We start from the raw sequence: 20552 nt of genomic DNA, 5'->3' as shown, positions 1-20552 counted from the left end.
GGGGCAGTTCCACTGTATCACATGAGGCTGGGTGACGGGTAAGGTTTTGTGGCAACTTGACTGAGTCAGGATTTGCAGAGCTTTGGCAGTTGAAATATAGTTATTCTCCATGATGTGATTTCATGGGATAAACCAGTAAGAGGATGAACGGTGGGGTACACCAGAGTGCTGGTGTGGCGCTGTGAGTTAATGAGCTGGACTTCAATGTCAGTTTGAAATGCAAGGTTAGCAGTTCAAGCTTACCAGCTGCTTCTTGGAAACCCTACACAGGGTAGCTGTCGGTTGGAATTGACTTTATGGCGTTTAACAATAACACGCCACCCTTAATCCCACCACCAACCACCCTGATCCAATTTATGGGAGATTTCCAAGAATGTGGCCTACAACACCTTTGATGTTACAAAATCCAAAAAGAGAGTGGAGCAGAGACAGAGGACCTACTGCCACCAAGACAGAAGGGCGGCAGTGGAGTTTGTCCTTTGGTCCTGGAGTCCCTGTACTAGGAAGATCTTGGAGCCAGGAGGCTATGGATGCCATGATGCATGGAGTTCTCAGGAATGCTGGGCATATAGATGCTGAAAGGAGACAAGGACCCTTCCTCAAAGGTGACACAGAGGAAGCCGTCCTCAGGAGCCAGCACTCTGAACTTGGACTTCTAGCCTCGTAAACTGTGACTGAGCACGTGTCTGGGTGTTACATCTGCCCTTGTAGCGTTTCTGTGATAGCAGCAGTAGATACTATGCCAAGCTGCTCTAAGTCAGCATCGAGTCAACAGCAAACTATTGTTGTCAGGTACCATCACGTTAGTACCAACTTATAGCAACCTTATGCACAGCAGAATGAAACACTGACCGATACTGGGCAAACCTCACTATTGTTGCCATGCTTGAGTCCATCGATGCTGCCACTTGGCCAGTCCATCTCATTGGAAGGGTCTTCCTCTTTTTCTCTGACCCTCCACCTTACCAAACATGATATCCTTCTCCAGTGACTGCTCCCTCCTGACAATATGTCAAGAGTATGAGAGACAAAGTTTGGCTATCCTGGCCTCCAAGGAGCACTCTGGCTGCACTTCCTCCAACACAGATCTACTGGTTCTTTTGGCAGCCGATGGCACTTTCAACATTCTCCCCCAATACTGTAACTCAAAAACATCAATTATTTTACGGTCTTCCTTATTCACTGTCCAGCTTTCGCATGCATATGAGGTTACTGACAATACCATGGTTTGGGTCAGGCAGACCTTAGTCCTCAAGCTGACATCTTTGCGCTTCAACACTTTAAAAAGTTCCTGTGCAGCAGATTTGCCCAATGCAATATGTCGTCTGATCTCTTGACTGCTGAGTGTTGATGGTTGCCCCATTTCCCTCTCCCCGCACCTGGCAATCCCCGGGCTACCTTGTCTCTACGGATTTGTCTGGTGTAGACATTCACATAGTGAGTGGTCTTTTGTGTTTGGCTCGTTTCCCTCAGCATCATGCTTTCAGGACCCACCTGTGTATCCATGCTTCGTTCCGTTCTGTGACAGAATAACATCCCATTGTACTTGCACGCCTCCTGTGGTTTCTCCATTATAAGCTGATGGGCATCTGGGCTGTTTCCACTCACTGGCTATTGTGAATAAGGCTCCTAGAAGCATTCATGTACAAGTTTCTATCTGGACATGTTTTCAGTTCCTTTGGGTATGCATCTAAAAGTGCAACGGCTGGATCATATAGTAATTCTATGTGTAAGTTTTGGAGGGACTTCCAGACTTTCCCACAATGGTTACGCAGATTCTGATTTTGCCACCCCCTCACCGGCACTTGCTGTGATCTGTTTTTTGATGCTAGACATCCCAGTGGCTGGGAAGTGGTATCTCACTGTGGGTGTGCTTGGCATTTTCCAGTGACTAAGGACGTTAACCTTCTTTCCATGTAAGCCTTCTCTGGAGTAATCTCTATTCAGACCCTTTTGTCTATTTTACATTTCTGTATTTTTTATGAAACATTTGATTATACTGGTGGCACTGTAGGATAAGCACGAGATTGCCAACCACAAGGTCGACGGTTCAAACTCACCACCCACTCCTTGGAAACCCTATACAGGGTCGCTATGAGTTGGAACTGACTTGATGGCACACAAGAAGAAGAAGTTGAGGACTAAGATGCACCTGACCCAGTCTATGGTATTTTCAATCACCTCACATGCATACGTAAGTTGGACAGTGAATAAGGAGGATCTAGGAAGAATTGATGCATTTGTGTTATGGAGTTGAAGAATACTGAGAATACCACAGAATGCCAGGAGAACAAAACCATCTGTCTTGGAAGAAGTGCAGTCAGAATGCTCCTTAGAAGCAAAGGTGGCAAGACCTTGTCTCTCAGACTTCAGACATATGATCAGGTGGGACCAGTCCCTGGAGAAGAACATCGAGCTTGGTAAAGTGGAGGGTCAGGAAAAGGAGGAAGGTCCCTAAAGAGATGGACTGACACCGTGACAGCAACAATGGGCTCAAATGTAACAATTGTGAGGATGGCGCAGGACCATTTGGTTGTGCATAGTGTCGTTATGTGTCAGAGCTGATGGGTTGTCACCTAACAATAATAAACAAATAGATGACTATTCTAAGGAACATACATGTCACTGGAGTTCGTTTGATAGTCCCATCTATTAATTGACTGAAAGGTGGCCTCCAGTCTCTTTTAGACCAGTAAGTCTGGCTTTTTATTTTTAATTTGAGTTTTATTCTGCATTTTTAACCCATTCTAACCGGGACCTTCATCCGTGGTTTTGGTCAGAGAGCTCAGTAGTAATAATAGCTGGGCACCATCTAGTCCACTCTAAGGCTGGAGGAGGCTGTGGTTCAGGTAGGCCATCAGTCCTTTGGACTAATTGCTTTCTTAAGTCTCTCCTTTCATTCTCCTATGCACAAGAATGGTGTGGTGGAGTCCTTATGTGGCACTGTAGGTTAATGCGCTGGATTGCAAAGTCATTTGAACCACAAGATTGGTGGTTCAAGCTCACCGGCTGCACCCTGGAAACCCTATACAGGATTGCTATGGGTCAGACCCGACTTGACGGCACTTAACAAAAACAACATACACGAGAGTCAAAGAGCTGCTTCTTAGATGGCTGCTTACAAGCTTTTAAGACCCCAAATGCTACTCACTAGATGAGGGTGATTATCTTTACGAATTGCATTTAGCTATTCAGCATCAGGATGCAGCACACCAAATACAAGTATATACCATAGTTTGTTCATCCATTTACCTGTTGACGGACACTTCGGTTATTCCCATCTTTTTGCTATTGTGAAGGACTAAGGTGCACCTGACCTAAGCCATGGTATTTTCAGTCACCTCATATACATGTGAAAGTTGGACAGTGAATAAGAAAGACTTAGAAAAATCAATGTATTTGAATTACAGATTTGGAGAATGTTGAAAGTACCATGGACAACCAGAAGAAAGAACATATATGATGAACATGTCTATTCATGCCACAGCTTCTTATGCTAGAAGTGTGGGTGGTGGGTGTGTGCCTTGGAGTCAGTTCTGACTCACAGCCACCTTGTATAGGGTTTCCAAGGCTTAAGATATTTATAACCTCATCTTTCTCCTTCAGAGAGACTGCTGGATTTGAACTGCTGACCTTTCGGTTAGCAGCCCCGCTGGTAATCCACTATGCTACCAGAGTTCCTCCTCTAGGAGCAGTGTTGCTGAATTATATGGTGTTTCTATTTGTACCCTTCTAAGGAGTTCTGGTGTGGTGTTGTGGGCTAATGCGTCAGACTGCAAAGTCATTTGAACTGCAAGGTTGGTGGTTCAAGCTCACCAGCCGCTCCTTGGAAACCCTATCCAGGGTCGCTATGGGTCGGAATTGACTTGACGGCACTTAACAACAACAAGGACGTGCCGTACCGTTCTCCACGGTGGCTGCACCCTCCTGCAGTCCCAGCCGCGGTGTCTAAGTTTCCAATCTCCCAGCAGCCTCGGCAGCATTTGCTGTTTTCTGACTTCTTTGACCAGTGCCATGATGACCAGGGTACGATGCTATCTCCTTGTGGTTTTTGGTTGGCTCTCTCCAATCACTAATGATCGCAAGCATTTTTTTCATGTATTTATCAGATGTTTTCTTTAGGTGAAATATCTGTTCATATCTTTTGCCCAATTTTTAAAATTGGATTGTTTTTTGTTGTTGAGGTGCTGAAGTTTTCTACACATTTTAGTGACTAGAGATCCTTGTTGGCGATGTTGTAGCCAAAAATTTGCCTCCGTCTGTAGGTTCTCTTTGTGTACTCTTTTGGTGAAGTCTTCTGGTGAATGTAGCGTTTACTTTTTAGATCTCGGTTTTCTAGCTCACCCTCTGCTGTTTGTGCACAATTAGCTACATTTGGTATTCCATTTCTGCCATACATTAGGGTCTTTAGTGTTGACTCCATTTTTGTTCCATAATCTTTATAGTTTGGGGTCTTTGATTCATTTTGAGTTCATTTTTATGTTTGGTGAGAGGTATAGAACTCATTTAATTTTTCTGCTGTTAATGTTTGTTAAAGAAACTTTTTCTTCCCCCCTTATTGGGCTTGGACCCTCTGTTGAAGACCAGCTGTCCATAGGTGGGTGTGTCACTTGACTTTTCAGTATTGACTTACAGGGGGAGTTCTTTATACACGACAGACCCGTGTTATTTATACACAACGGACACAGGTTCTTTATACATGACAGACACAGGTTCTTTATACACGACAGACACAGGTTCTTTATACATGACAGAAACATGTTCTTTACACATGGCAGACACAGGTTCTTTACACATGACAAACACCGGTTCTTTATACATGACAGACACTGGTTCTTCATACATGACAGACACATGTTCTTTATACATGACAGACGCAGGGACAGATGTGCTTTCCTGAATGGTAGAAAACAGCGTTAAGCTTTTCATTTGCTTGTTCTGAGGAACTCACTAAGACAGATTCATTCTTTTCTCTGCTTTCTTTCTTTCTTTGTCTTTTTACTACCAAAGGATAGTTTCTTTATTTAACTCAGTATTAATGATACTATTTTTACCATATTGCCACTTTTATTTAGAATTTTGAACTAATAATGTTGGACCAAAGCGTACTGCCCAGAAATCTATATACTCCATTTGTGATGGTTTTAAGATGTCTGTACACTTTTGGGTACTCTTCTCTTCAAGAAGGACTTCAGTCCCTTTCCCTTGAGTGGGGTCTAGACATAGGGACTTGCTTCTAATGAACAGAAGTAATGGTGTCCTGCTTCGAAGACCAGGCCAAGAAAGCAATCAGTTTCCTTCTCGCTCTCTCTTGGACTACTCACTCTGGGGGAAGATACTACCATGTCTTAAGGACTCTCAAACAGTCCTATGGAAAGGTCTCCTGGACAAGGACCCACGACCTCATGCCAACAATCACGTGAGGGAGCCACCATCTTGGAAGTGGCTCCTTCAGCTCCAGTCAAGCCAGATGATCACAGCCCCAGCCAAGAGACATCCTGTCTGCAACCTCATTAGAGACCCTCAGCCAGCCCACGCAGCCTGTCCACTCTCAAATTCCCAACTCACAGAACCTGACCAAATACAGGTTTGTTATTTAAACCCATCATGCTTGGTGGTAATTTGTTATTGTTTAAACCCATCATGCTTAGCGGTAATTTGTTATTCTGTATCAGATAATTAATAAAATACACAGAAAAAGTAAAATTTCTTAGCACAGTACCCAAAGCACTGTTCTTAAGAACATCTAAAACTGTTTAGAAAACGGCGTCCTCTCTGTGGAGTGGCCCAAATCTCCTTCATTAAGTAAGCGCAGTTTTGAAATGCAAAATTTCAAATCTGAAAGTAGAAACTTCTGGTGTGATGCTGTAGGACAAGCACTGGGCTGCTAACCACAAGGTTGGTGGTTCAAACCCACCAACTGCTCCTCTGAAAGTATACACAGAGTTGCCATGAATTGGAACTGACTCGACGGCACTTTACATAAAACCACCACCTAAAAGTAGCGGTTGTTTGCACAGGGGTTTAGAAGATCTGAGAACTTCTTAAAAGCATTTCCAAGATTCCATGTGTAGGGCTGTTCTGTCTCCAGGGAGGGAAGATCATTCTTTCACAAGAGTCTTTAAGAGTTTTGTGGCCATCTCTCCAAAATTTAATAAGCACTTTCTTTAAGATAGGGCAGTTGCGACTCTATGTCTTGGCAAGTTTCTAAAGGAAGGTCTGAAATCTCCAAGTGTGACAATGCCCTTGAATTAAAGGGATCTTTCTGGAGGATTCATCATGACTGAAGTCAGGTTGCTATTGCTTGCTGAGGTTGGTCCCAGTCATAGCCGGGTCAGACCGTTGTCATCCATGAGGTTTACACTGGCTGGTTTCAGGCTAGATCTTCAGGCTTTCTTCTCTCTCTCATCTTAGTCTACCAGCTCCGCTGAACCCTGCTCAGCATCACACCGATAGACGAGGGGGGTCTATGGGGGTCTCCTGCATGGAGGGCTAGAATTCCACCACGGGTCCCTGTAAGTGCGCTTACCCAGTGGGAAAAGGCTTTGCTACATTTGGGGCACTTGGAAACAGTCAGGATGAAACTGGAATCATGTTTATTGCAGGAAAGGCAGACAAAAGTTTCTCTCCAGTGTGGCTATGCATGTGAACTCTCACCTGATGCTCCTGGGGAGTGGGGGTGGGAGGGCACAGTTTATCTATGTAAAGTCTATTTGAAGGGTTTTTTAGTATTAGACGTTATTGATTGTGTAATACATTTTTTCACTTCCCAAAGGTAAGTGTGCTGACAAACCTTGACCAATCTCTTAATATGGTCCCTTTAGTCTAGTTAAGGAGCTCTGGTGGCACAACAGTTAAGGACTTAGCTGCTGAACAAGAAGGTTGATGGTTCGAACCCATCCACGAGCTCTGTGGGATAAAGACCTGGGGATCTGGTGGTTGGTGGTTATGTGCCGTGGAGTCGGTTCCAACTCATAGCGACCCTGTGCAGGGTTTCCGAGGCTGTAAATCTTTAAGGGAGCAGAATACCTCATCTTTCTCCCGCGGGGCAGCTGGTAGTTTCGAAGTGCTGATCTTGCGGTTTGCAGCCCGATTCGTAACCACTACGCTACCAGAGCTCCTGCTTCTGTAAAAATTGACATCCAAGTAAACTGTACAGGGCAGTTCTACAATGTCAACGAAGTCACCGTATGTCGGTATCCATTTGACAGCACCCAACCTCAACAGTTCGTTCTGCCAGAGGAGTCTCTGGGTGGCACAAGGTGAAACAGTTGAGTACTAACTGAAAGGCTGGCAGTTCAAACGCACCAAGTGGTTCTTCAGGACAAAGACCTGGCGATCTCCCAGAACCCCTCTGCCATTGAGTTCTGAATTATCACGGCCTTAGAGACACAGTAGAACTGCAAATCTTTATCGTTGTTGTCATGATGTGCCGAGGAGTCGGTTCCGACTCATAGCGACCCTGCACAGGGTTTTCAAGGCTGACAATCTTTACGGGAGCAGAAAGCCTCATCTTTTCCCCAGGGAATAGCTGATAGCATTGAACTGCTGACCTTAAGGTTCACAGCCCGATTTGTAACCATTACACTGCCAACAGATAACTTCATCTTTCTCCTGTGGAGTAGCTGGTGGGTTAGAACCATTGACCTTTCAGCAAGTGGTCTGATGCTTAACCCACTGTGCCACCAGGACTCCTTCCCATAAGGGTTAAGCCAAAATGAAACCAAATCCTCTGCTGTTGGATGGATTCTGATTCATAGCGATCCTATATTGTTGTTGTTAAGTGCTGTCGAGTCGGTTCTGACTCCTAGTGACCCTGTATAGGGCTTCCGAGGAGCAGCTGGTGGGTTTCAACTGCTGGCTTTGCGGTTTGAAGTCCAGTGATGACCCTACAGCGCACACCAGTAGTCCCTTTTGTTTGTTGTTGTTTAGGGTTGCATAGGATTTCCAAGGAGCGTCTGGTGGATTTGAATCATTGACCCCGAAGTTCAAACCAACCTTGCAGTCCGGTGCTTATCCTACAGCACCACACCAGGACTTACTTCATGACTTCCTAGGACAGAGGTTTATGGTTCTGAGTCTGTAAATCTTTATGGGAGCAGACCGCCTCGTCTTTTTTCCAAAAAAGATGGCTGCTGGGTTAGAACCTTGGATCTTTTGGTTAACAGTCCAGCACTTCATCCACTGCATCACCAGGGTTTTTTCCATAAAGATGACAGCCTCTGAGGCAGTTCTATTCGGAAACACGGAATCACTGAGTTGTAATCGACTCTACATCAAACATTTTCTCCTCCAACAGAAGCTGTGTATTTGGAACCCGACTTCTACATGAGGGAGCTGCAATATGGTCGTGGAAAAATTCCACTATTCTTTCATCTCAGTTTCCCAAGAACTTTTTGAGGACGCCTCGTATCATAAATTTTTTAGTAGCCTGAGTTTTCACAAAGAGCTGTAAACTTAAAAACAATGCCAGAGTTTCAATTCAGATGGGGCTGAAGTACTTTTGGTGCCTACATGTCCCTCTCCTGCTTTCTAATAGTACAGGCGGTGGTGGTGTGCCGTGGACTCGGTTACTAATCACAGTAACCCTGAACAGGGTTTCCAGGGCTGTACATCTTTACAGGAGCAGAAAGCCTCATCCTTATAGTTTGTAGTCCAGTGCTTATCATATGAACACATCTTAAAACAGGCTAGAAACACGAGGGTAAAAATCATTGTTCTTAGCCAGACATGATAAAATTTTTTTTTTTTAGATTTATGTTGTTGATAATAAGTGCCTTCGAATCAGTTCTGACTCACAGCAAGCCTGCATAGGGTTTCTGAGGTGGGTTTGAACCACCAATCTTGTGGTTAGCAGTCCAGGGTTAATTCTTCAGCATCATAGCAGGACTTGCCCTGTGGGAAGGGAGCTGTCCCTGTGGTGGGCTATGTTGCTGTTGTTGTTAAGGACCCTTGATGCAGTTCTGACACACAGTGACTTTGTATATGGTTTCTGAGGAGCGACGGGTTAACTTGAACCACCGACTTTGTGGCCCAGCGCAATAACCTGCAGTAGCACACCAGGACGCCACAATTCAGGGGGTGGGGGTGAGAAGAAAGCTATTTGTGGAGTCAAGTAAAACCCAAGTACACGTTTCATTGTTTGGTTGGAAATGCTGAGATTATTCAGGTTATGACCACAAGTATTTCTGCAGGACTGTTAACGACCAAACTGACGGCCTGCCTTCCAATCTTTCTATCATCACAAAACCGAACCCCTTTCTCATCACCCCTATCTGGGAGTGCACCCCTGATTGCCTAGGACCAGGGTTGTTTATCTCACACCACAAAGTCCCCGCTTCACTTCCCGCATGTGACCCTATCCAAGGCACACTTGGGTCTCATGACTCCCCCAAACACCGGGAGCTTCCATCTGGAATGACCCTCCTCTCCAATTTCATCTGCAGCTCCCAGGACACTCTCCAAGTGCCTTTTAAACAAATCTTACCCCGGAGTCACAGACTAGTCTAATGTTTAAAAATCTGTTAGAAAAAAAATTCCCTCTCCTTTACTCAAAGCATTGACTATTTCCAGCCCACACTAGGAAGCACAATACGTGACGATTGCTAACTTTTGTCACCAGTGGTAAAATAGTCACAAGTGCACACGCTGCTTGAGACTCCTTTGTTGTTGTTGTTGTTGTTGTTGTTAAGTGCCTTCAAGTCAGTTCCGACCCATAGCGACCCTGTACAGGGTTTCCGAGGGTGTAAATCCTTACGGGAGTAGAAAGCCTCATCTTTCTCCCGCGGAGCAGCTGGTAGTTTCGAACTGCTGACCTTATGGTTCACAGCCCGATTCGTAACCACTACGCTACTCCTTTATGCCCTCAAAAATGCCTGAGAACCCCAAAGAGCTTTTGTTTAAGTGTGTGTGTGTGTGTGTGTGTGTGTGTGTGGTGGTAGGGTATCTATTATTATTTACCAACTTAGACTTTGAAACTGAGAAATTCAAGCAAAATTGTTTATCCCATTTATTTTAAAATAAGAAACCGACTACATTTTAACATGCATAACATATTTCTGCAAAAAAAAAATATGTTTTTTCAAAACAAAGCCATTTAGTGAGAAAATGGTCTCGTTTTATATTTCTGCATATGTTTGGCTTAATACGTAAGATTTCCAGTTTAAAAACACAGGCTGCAATATTTGTGAATTACTTATGGATAAAACAACAACAACAACACACACACACACAAAGCCAACAAACCTGTTTATTGTTTATCCAAAATTCAAATTTCACTTGCACCTTTTTCTTTGCTCAGCCTGGTTTGATTGTTGATAGTTGCTGTCGCATGTGCAGAGGAGACAGAACTGCTCCCTGGGTTTCACGGCTGTGACCTTTCAGAAACAGATCACCAGGTCTTTCTTCTGCAGTGCCTCTGGCTCACCGCTTGTGCTCCCCAGAGATCCCTGCTCAGCCTGTTGTTTTGTTGAGTTGACTCTGACACAGAAAGCCTGCACTCGGTAGGGCAGAGCTGAAGGGTTTCGTAGTGTGCTCCAGGCACTTTACATGAGCTGGTCCCTAGGCCTTTTCTCCTGGTAGGTCTAAACGCTCCCCCACTGCTCCACTGGAAGTCCTCAGCAGCTCTGCTAAGAACACTGCTGGGATCTCCTCTCGGCCTCTGCCTTTGGTTTGCCAGTAGATATTGTTACAGTTAAAACACACGGAGGAAATTTAGTGTCACAGAGCCACCGTTAGAAAAGGGAGGCGAATTTTCATAGCTTTCTCAAATAATTGTGGACATTCTTCTTTGATATTACACCAAAACTCAACAAGTGGGAACTTTTTAAAGGCTGGCTACCAGTGTGGACCCTGAAAACACATCAGTGAACATTTTGCTCTTGGCTCTGTTAGAACCCACTGGCCTGTCTTCTGCTTCGAGTGTCTGATTCTGTAACACCGTGCACTAGTACCTGTGTGTGGTGTTATAGAGACCTCTGAACGATGACACATCTCACTGTTGTTGGTAGGTGTCATCGAGTCGGTACCGACTCATAGCGACCCTATGCACAACAGAACGAAACACTGCCCGGTCCTGGGCCAACCTCACAATTGTTGCCATGCTTGAGCCCATTGATTCTGCCACTTTGCCAGTCCATCTCGCTGGGGGTCTTCCTCTTTTTCTCTGACCCTCCACCTTACCAAACATGATATCCTTCTCCAGACTATTTCCTCTGACAATATGTCCGAAGTATGAGAGACGAAGTTTGGCCATCTTGGCCTCCAAGGAGCACTCTAGCTGCACTTTTTCCAACACAGATCTGTTTGTTCTTTTGGCAGCCCATGGCATTTTCAATATTCTCCTCCAACATCATAACTCAAATGTATCAATTATTCTATGGTCTTCCTTATTCACTGTCCAGCTTTCTCATGCATAGGAGGTTATTGAAAATACCATGGCCTGGGTCAGGCGCACCTTAAGTCTTCACGCTGACATCTCTGCTCTTCAATACTTTAAAAAGGTTTCATGCAGCAGATTTGCTTAAATTGCCCATCTCATCTGAAAAGTCTTTAAGGGTTAGAAAACTCGCACACTCGCAGGAGCAGATGTTATTAAGTGCTTTCCAGTTGGTTCCAACTCACAGCAACCGTGTAGAGGGTTTCCAAGGAGCAGCTGGTGGGTTTGAACTGCCAACCTTGCAGTTAGCAGCCCAATACTGACCTACCAGAACTTTAGGAGCATTGTTGTTGTTGTTGTTGTTGTGAAGTGCCACTGAGTCGGTTCTGACCCATAGTGACCCCATATAGAGTTTCCAGGAGTGACTGTAAGCTTGAGCTATCGACCTTGCAGTTCAAACCGACTTTGCAGCGCAGCACATGAACCTACAGCGCCACACCGGGACTCATATGCGTTTCAAAATCTGAATGGTCTGACTCTAATTTTCTCCTGAAAACTGATTCGGGATCATTGACAGCAAAAGTTACCCTGGAAATGACAGGCTCACTTTGTTTGTTTTGGAGAAAATGCCCACCAAACATCCCACAACTAAGTACGCATCACCGGCCTGCCATTAGTTCAAGTGGGGCTCCCTGGAGACCTGCCGTTTAGTTCGCGGCCTAAACAGCCTCTGGACACACCCTTTTCCTCCTCACACGCGTGCGCTTAGGAAGACAGGCAGGGGCTCTATGTAAGTGTCCCCATTCACCACATGTATTCACACCGAGGGTCTGTACGGCAAACATACTTTTTGCGGACTTGCCTTTCACTGTGAGGGCACGGAGGTAGAGAACACGGGTCACTGCTCCCACTTTCAACAGAATGCCACCACCAACACAGCAACAAAGGCATGATGGAGACAGCAGTTCAGGTCTCGTGGATACGTGGGCGCATGGGCCCCATGAACCTCAGCGAGAACAGCTGCTCTAATGCATAGCTCATGGTTGCTTCCAGATTTTATACAAAATAAAATCATAATAAAACCAAACCGCTTCCCACAAATGGACCCTAGCTCATGAGACTCCACTGTTGGTGCACAGCTGCGCTTCACATGGTTTCCAATGGCTGATGTTTAGAAAACAGCCAGCCAGGTGTTTCTTCCAAGGCACCTGCTACACCTTCTGGTTAGCAAGCAGCCTAGCATGTTAACTGTTTGCACCACTCGGGAACTCCTCTATTATACAAAAGTATGAAGCTGTAAAATCTTTTCAAAGTGATGGAGAACACCACCCCAACCTCGCCTTCATGGGCGTTCCACCGCGTCCCAAATCGACTGAGCCCAGTACCTGCTTGCAGGAATAATTGCAGTGCTGACACTTGAACTTCTTGTCATTCTTGTGAGTTTTCTGGTGCTGGATGAGGGGGTAGCGCTCGTGGAAGACGGCAGGACAGTAGCGGCATCTCATCTCTGTGGTACTGTACGTGTGCAAGTTACGCAAGTGGACGCCTAGAATAACCACAGGATACAGCATCCTTAAATAGAGGGGTTTCTGTTAGGTGGAGTCCCCCTGCCCTCCACATCTGTGTTTCTCAGCCTTGGTACTACAGATCTTTGGGACCAGATAATTATGGGGTCCAAGCATTGGAGTCCTGGCATGGTTCTGGAGGATGGTACCCCTCGTCTGTCAGTGTGCTGTACTGTGGGGGCTTGGGTGTTGCTGGGATGCTGGAAGCTATGCCACCGGTATTTTAAACACCAGCAGGATCACCCGTGGTGGACAGGTTTCAGCTGAGCTTCCAGACGAGGACAGATTAGGAAGAAGGAGAGGTGGACTACTCCTGAATGGTTAGTAACTGAAAACCTTATGAATAGAAGTGGGAAACTGTAAGCTATGCGGCCAGAAGACAAGTCCCTCAGGTTAGAGGTCACTCAAAATACGACTAGGAAAGAGCTGCAATCTCAAAGAGGTAACCATAATGACATGAATGGAGCAAAGCTTTCGGGACCTTCATTTGCTGATGAGGCACAACTCAAAATGAGAAGACAGCTACAAACATCCATTAATAACCAGAATGTGGAATGCACAAAGTATGAATCTAGGAAAATTGTCAAAAATGAAATGGAATGCATAAAGATAGATAATCCTGTGCATTAGTGAGCTGAAATGGACTGGTATTGGCCACTTGGGATCAGACAGTCATATGGTTTACTATGATGAGAATGACAAATTCAAGAGGAATGGCATGACATTCATTGTCACAAAGAAGATTTCGAGATCTATCTTGGAGTACAACGCTGTCTGTGATAGGATAATATACATATGTCTACAAGGAAGATCGGTTATTCAAATTTATGCACCAACAATTAAAACCGGTGATGATGAAGCTGAAGAATGATAGCAACTTCTTCAATGTAAAACATGCACTCAAGATGCATTGATAATTACCGGTGACTGGAACACGAAGGTTGGAAACAAAGAGAAAACAAAAGTAGTTGGAAAATAGAGCTTTGAGAACGCATGATAGAAATTTGCAAGATCAACAACTTACTCATTGAAAATGTCTTTTTTTTTTTTTGGACTATACACATGGACCTCAACAAATGGAATACACAGGAATCAAACTGACTATCTCGGGAGAATCCCAGTATCATCAGAGCTGAAATGGACTGGTATTGGCCATTTTGAATCTTATAATCCTATGGTTTACTATGCTGGGAATGACAAATTCAAGAGGAATGGTATTATATTCGTTGTCAAAAAGAACATTCCAAGATCTAGAAGTACAATGCTGTCTGTGATAGGATAGGATCCACATGCCTACAAGTAAGATCTGTAGGCATGGGTTTACGCACCAACAGTAAAGTCAGTAAAGATGAAGCTTAAGAATTCTATCTGCTTCTTTAGTCTAAATTGATTAAATATGCAATCAAGATGTATTGATAATTACAAGTGATTGGAATGGGAAGGTTGGAAACAAAGAGGAAGGATCACTAGTTGGAAAATATGGTGTTGATGACAGAAGCAATGTTGGAGATCACATGATAGAATTTTTGCAAGACCAATGACTAATCCATTGCAAACACCATTTTTAAACAACATGAAAGATAACTATACACATGGACTTCACTAGATGGAATACACATAAGTCAAATTGACCACATCTGTGAGAAGAAACGAAGAAAAAGCTGCTCCAGGCACAGACTGTGGAACAGACCATCAATTGCTCATTTGCAAACTCAGGCTGAAGCTGAAGACAATTAAAACAAGGCCACAAGAGCCAAAATATGACCTTGGACACATCCTACCTGAAGTCAGAGATCATCTCAAGAACATATTTGATGCATTAAACATTAATGACTCAAGACCAGAGGATTTGTGGGATGACATCAAGAACACCATCCAGGAAGAAAGTATAATAATGTCATTAAAAAGACAAGTAAGAAAGAAAAGACAAAAAAGCATTTAAAAAAAAGACTCTGAAACTTGCTCTCCAGTATAGAGAGGATAAAACAAATGGAAGACATGAGGATGCAAAAGAGTTGGATGGAAAATTTCTAAGGGCAGCTTGAGAAGATAAAGTAAGGTATTATAATGAAATGTGCAAAGACTTGTAGTTAGAAAACCAAAAGGGAGAAATATACTCAACATTTCTCAAACTGAAAGAACCAAAGTAAAACTTCAAGTCTCGACTTGAAATATTGAAGGATTCTATGGGTAAATGATACAGAAAGCATCAACATAAGATGGATGGAATACAGAGAGTCATCATACCAAAAACAAATGGTCGCTGTTCAACCATTTCAAGAAGTAGCATATGATCAAGATACTAAAGGAAGACGTCCAAGGTGCACTGAAGTTACCGGAAAAGAACAAGGCACTGGGAATAGATGGAATATAAATCAAAATCTTTCAACAAACTGATGCGGCTGTGGACACCGGAGGCATTCACTTGTTTATGCCAAGAAATCTGGACGACAATTACCTGGCTAATTGACTGGAAGAGATGCATTTCTGTGCCATTCCAAAGAGAGGGGAGCCAACGGAATGACGAAATTGGACACTATCATTAATATCACATGCAAGTAAAATGTTGTTAAAGAGAATTCAAAAATGGCTGCAACAGTACACTGAAGTTCCAGAGGTTCAAGCTTGATTCACATGAGGACACAAAATGAGGACCATCATTGCTGATGTCAGATGGCTCTTGGCTGAAAGCAGAAAATAGCAGAAGGATGTTTACTTGTGCTTTACTGACTATGCACAGGCTTTTGATTATGTAGATCATGACAAGCTATGGATAACACTGTGAAGAATGGGTATTCCAGAACATTTAGTTGTGCTCATAAGGAAGCTATACATGAATCAAGAGGCAGTTGCTCAAACAGAACAAAGGGACATGGAATGGCTTACAATCAGGAAAGGTGTGTGTCAGGGTTGTACTCTTTCACCATACTTATTCAATCTGTATGCTGAGCAAATAATCCAAAAAGATGGATTATATGGAAAACATCATGGCATCAAAGACTCGTTGTTGTTGTTGTTAAGTGCCGTCGAGTCGATCCCGACCCACAGCAATCCTGTATAGGGTTTCCGAGGAGCGGCTGGTGAGCTTGAACCACCAGCCTTGCAGTTCAAATGGCTTTGCAGTCTGGCGCATTAACCCACAGCGCTACAAAGACTCATTAACAACCTGTAAAGGGCAAATGACACAACCTTGCTTGCTGAAAGTGAAGATGGCTTAAAATACTGGTGAAGATCAAAGACCACAGCCTTCAGTATGGGTTGCACCTCAATATAAAGAAAACAAAACCCACTGGACCAGTAAATAACACCCTGATAAATGGAGACAAGACTGAAGTTGGATCCACTATCAATGCTCACGGAAGCTGCAGTGACAAAAATCAAGAGATGTATAGATTTGGCAACTCTTCTGTACAAGATCTTTTTTACCGTGTTCAAAGATGTCAGTTTAAGGACTAAGGTGTTCCTGACCAAAGCCTTGGTATTTTCAATAGCCTCATATGCATGTGAAAGCTGGACAGTGAGTAAGGAAGACCATAGAAGAATTGATGCATTTGAGTTACGGTGTAGGAAAAGCATATTAAAAGTACCATGGACTGTCAGAAGAACAAACAAATCTTTCTTGGAAGAAGTACAGTCACGATGGCCAGACTTCGTCTCTCATAATCTGGACATATTATCAGAAGGGACCAGTCCCTGGAGAAGGACATCATATTTGGTAAAGTAAAGCATCAACCAAACAGAGGAAGACACCCGACGAGATGGCTTAGCACAGTGGCAGCAGCAATGAGTTTAAACCTAACAATGATTGTGAGGTTGGCACAGGTTAAGGGCGGAACAGAAAATTTCAAAGGGCAGTTTAAGACCAAATCAAATCATGAAATGTGCAAAGACCTGGAGTTAGAAAACCAAAAGCGAAGAACACATTCAACATTTCTCAAGCTGAAAGAACTGAAGGAAAAAATTGAAGTCTCAACTTGTGATACTGATGGAATTCTATGGGCAAAATACCCAAAGATGCAGAATGTATCAAAAGAAGACGGAAGGAATACAGAGTCACTGTATCAAAAAGAAATGGTTGATGCCCAACCGTTTCAAGAGGGAGCCTATGATTAAGAGTTGATGGTACTTCAGAAGACGTATGAGTGGCGCTGAAGGCATTAGTGAAAAACAAGGCTCCAGGAACTGATTGAATACACACTGAGATCTTTCAACAAACTGATGCAGTACTTGTCTGTACCAGGAAATATGGATGCCAGCTACCTGGCCAAGGGATTGGAAAAGATCCGTATCTGTGACCATTACAAAGGGATGGGACCCAGAGGAATGCAGAAATCATCAATCAATATCAGTAATATCATATGCAAGTAACATTGTACTGAAGATAATTTAAAAATGATTGTTACAGTACATTGACAGTACAAATCAGATTCAGAAGAGGACGTTGAACAAGGGATACCATTGCTGACATCAGATGGATCTTGGCTGGAAGCAGAGAATACTAGAAAGATGTTTACTTGTGCTTTATTGACTATGCAAAGGCTTTCGACTATGTAGGTCATGACAAACTATGGAAGACATTGCAAAATAAGGGTATTCCAGAACACTTAATTGTGCTCATGAAGTACCTGTACATAGACGAACAGGCAGTTGTTTGAACAGAACAAGGGAACACCAAAGGGTTTAAAATCAGGAAAGTTGTGTGCCTGGGTTGTATCCTTTCATCATATTTATTCAAACATTATTTGCTGAACAAATAATCTGAGAAGATTTATATGAAGAATGTTGTATCACAACCAGCTGAAGCCTTATTAATAACCCGTGATATGCAGATGATAAAACCTTGCTTGCTGAACGCAAAGAGATTTAAAAATACTCATTAAGATCAAAGAGCACAGCCTTCAATATAGATGGTGTATTTCAATGTAAAGAAAACAAAAATCTTCACCACTGGATCAACAAGTAACATCATGATAAATGGAGAAAAGATTTAAGTTTTCGAAGTCTTTATGTTGCTTGGATCCACAATCAACACTCATTAAAGCAACAATGAAAACATCAAATGACTTATTGCATTGGGCAAATCTGCTGCACAAGAGCTCTTTAAAAAGCTAAAGAGCAAACATATCAGTTTGAGGACTAAAGTGGGTGGGTTTGACCTAAGCCACAGAATTCTTGATCTTTCATATGCATATGAAAATCGGTGGGTGAATAAGGAAGGCCGTAGGAATGATACATTTGAATTCTGGTGTTGGAGAATAATATTAAAAATGCCATGGACTGCCAGAAGAACAAACAAATGTCTAGGAAAACAGTGCATTCAGAACACTCCTTAGATGTGAGGATGGTCAGGCTTCATCTCTCATACTTGTTATCAGGAGGGCCTAGGCCCTGGAGAAGAGCATCATGTTTGGCAAAGTGGAGGGTCAGTGAAAAAGTGGAAGACCCCAAACGAGATGAACTAACACAGTGGCAACAGCAAGGAGCTCACATGTGAGGCTGGAGCAGGATTAGGCAGTGTTCGCTCTGGGTCGCTGCGAGTCTGAACCGACTCAACGGTACCTAACAAACAGCAACAGACTAACAGCAAGGTTGGCAGTTCAAGCCCACCAGCCATTCTGGGGGAGAAAGATGAGGCTTTCTGCTCCCATAAAGATTTACAGCCCCAGAAACCCTACTCAGGGTCACTATGAGTCCGAATTGATTACAAGGAGTAGTTTTTTGAGTTTGACTATACCCTGTAGCTGCTTCTCTAGTCTCTGCCCACTAGATGTCAGTAACACCTCTCAAGTGGGAAAACACAAAACGTCTTCAGACATCATCAAATGTCCACAAGGGGGCAAAACGGTTCCAGGCTGAACCGTGAGTTTCAATGGACAACATCTAGAAATGCCATTTTCAGACTCTTTCCATAGGGTGTGAACTGTTTTACAAAGTGGGTCACGTTGGATGGAAAGTGTAGGCTAACGAAGTGCACGGAGGCTCTGGGGGTCCTGCAATGGAGTTTTAGAACAACGTGAAGGTGGTTTTACACAGCAAGGAGACGACTACCTGCCCAAAGGGAAGAGTCCAGGTGTTCTGATGTAAGTCACTGTCCAGCTACTTCCTACTTTGAAACTGACCTGAGACCCACGGTGAGGCCAGACTGAACCGGCTCGGGTATCTTTTCTAAGTCCGGGTCTATTGACAACTGACTGACAGAGGGGTCAGCCATCCAGACAGCCTGACTTCTCATCCAGCATGCTCAACACAGAGGCAATATGGAGCGTGTCACTGACTCGGGCGTGCAGTAGCTCTATCACTTTATCATGTGTCAAAAGCTCCTGTCCCACTCTTAGCAATGCCCTCGTGGCTCTGCAGCCTACGGAATCCCACGGGACACTTGTTTTTTTTGTGTGTGTGTGTGTGAGCTGAAAGCTACAGGAACACTGACACAGGGTCAGGATGTAAAAGAAAAGTTAAGGCCTGGCTCAGTACCCCTACCCTTTCTGACATGCTTGCAAAGCAGTGTCTTATATCCGGGACTTTGCGACGGCAGCATATCTTCTGGAAAGGAGAAAAAAGATCCCAGGATAAAGGTGGCCTGGGAATCCTGACACTCACACGAGAGAGGCTCACTCATTGAATCCTATCTCTGCCCCTCTAAGTACCCAAAGTATGTCCTTGTTTTCAAAACTCACTGCCACTGAATTCATTCAGACTCATAGTGACTCTGTGAGGGTTTCTGAGGCTGTAAATCTTCACCGGAGCAGCCAGCCTCATCTTTCTTCCGAGGATCGGGTGGTGGATTGGAATTGCCGACCTCTCCATTCCTGTCTAATGCTGATACTACAGCACCACTGAGGCAGAAGGATGGCCTTAAGGCCGGGTAAAATCCAGATTCCTAAGGCTGCTGAAGGCCCGGGGTGGCACTGTAGGATCAGCACTGGACTTCGAACCACAAGGTCGGCAGTTCAAACCCACTAGCTGCTCCTTGGAAATCCTATACGGGGTGGCTATCTGTGGGAACAGAATCGACTGCACTTCACAACAGCAAAGGCTGGTAACCAGAGTCGCTCATCATTCTCGAGTTGTTAGGATATGGTTTTTCATGTTACCTGGCTGCCTCTCTTAACTTAATCAAGTCCCGAAGAGAGAATTATGTCTTGCCTCTTACTTTTACTTACTACCTTTGTTGTGGGACTATTCTGTTAGTTAGGATCATTAGTAGCACCTCTGACCTCCGGCTACTAGATGCCAAGAGCATCCCCGACTCATCTGTCTTCAGACTTTGCTGAAGTCTGAATGCTACAGAAATGCCTGCTGGCACTGGTGATCCCTGCAGAGAACACGAGACAAAGAGTCAGAACTTCCTGCCTGGTTGTCTCCTTGCTTTCTGGGTCATGTGACTCAGACAGTTCACTTGATGCCTTGGAACCCCAGTTTTTCCTAATTTGCGAGAACAAGCCCTCAAGAGGCAACTAACTACTGGTGTCTACTTGGCCGGAGCAAAAGAGAATGAAGGAAAGCAAAGACTTAGATAAAACAGCTCGTTCAGGACAAACTGTCTACATGAATCTTGGTCAGCTCTACCCTGAGACCAGAAGAACTAGATGCTACCCAGCTACCACCAC

At 44.0% G+C, this 20552-nt stretch overlaps 1 protein-coding gene across 1 annotated transcript in view; it reads right to left on the bottom strand.

Annotated features, from left to right (window-relative positions):
* The window catches only part of CTCFL (CCCTC-binding factor (zinc finger protein)-like), a 38123-nt gene that overhangs the window by 4983 nt on the left and 12588 nt on the right, over positions 1-20552 (bottom strand). Inside the window, 3 exon segments of the mRNA XM_006839311.1 lie at positions 6530-6621; positions 6624-6666; positions 12763-12923. Of these exon segments, the coding sequence (XP_006839374.1) occupies positions 6530-6621; positions 6624-6666; positions 12763-12923 (296 nt within the window).

This window comes from Chrysochloris asiatica, unplaced genomic scaffold (genome assembly GCF_000296735.1).
Source record: "Chrysochloris asiatica unplaced genomic scaffold, ChrAsi1.0 scaffold00023, whole genome shotgun sequence".
Lineage (NCBI taxonomy): Eukaryota > Metazoa > Chordata > Mammalia > Afrosoricida > Chrysochloridae > Chrysochloris > Chrysochloris asiatica.
The sequence above is the reverse complement of the archived record's forward strand: the minus strand, read 5'-3'. Positions and strand labels throughout refer to the sequence as shown.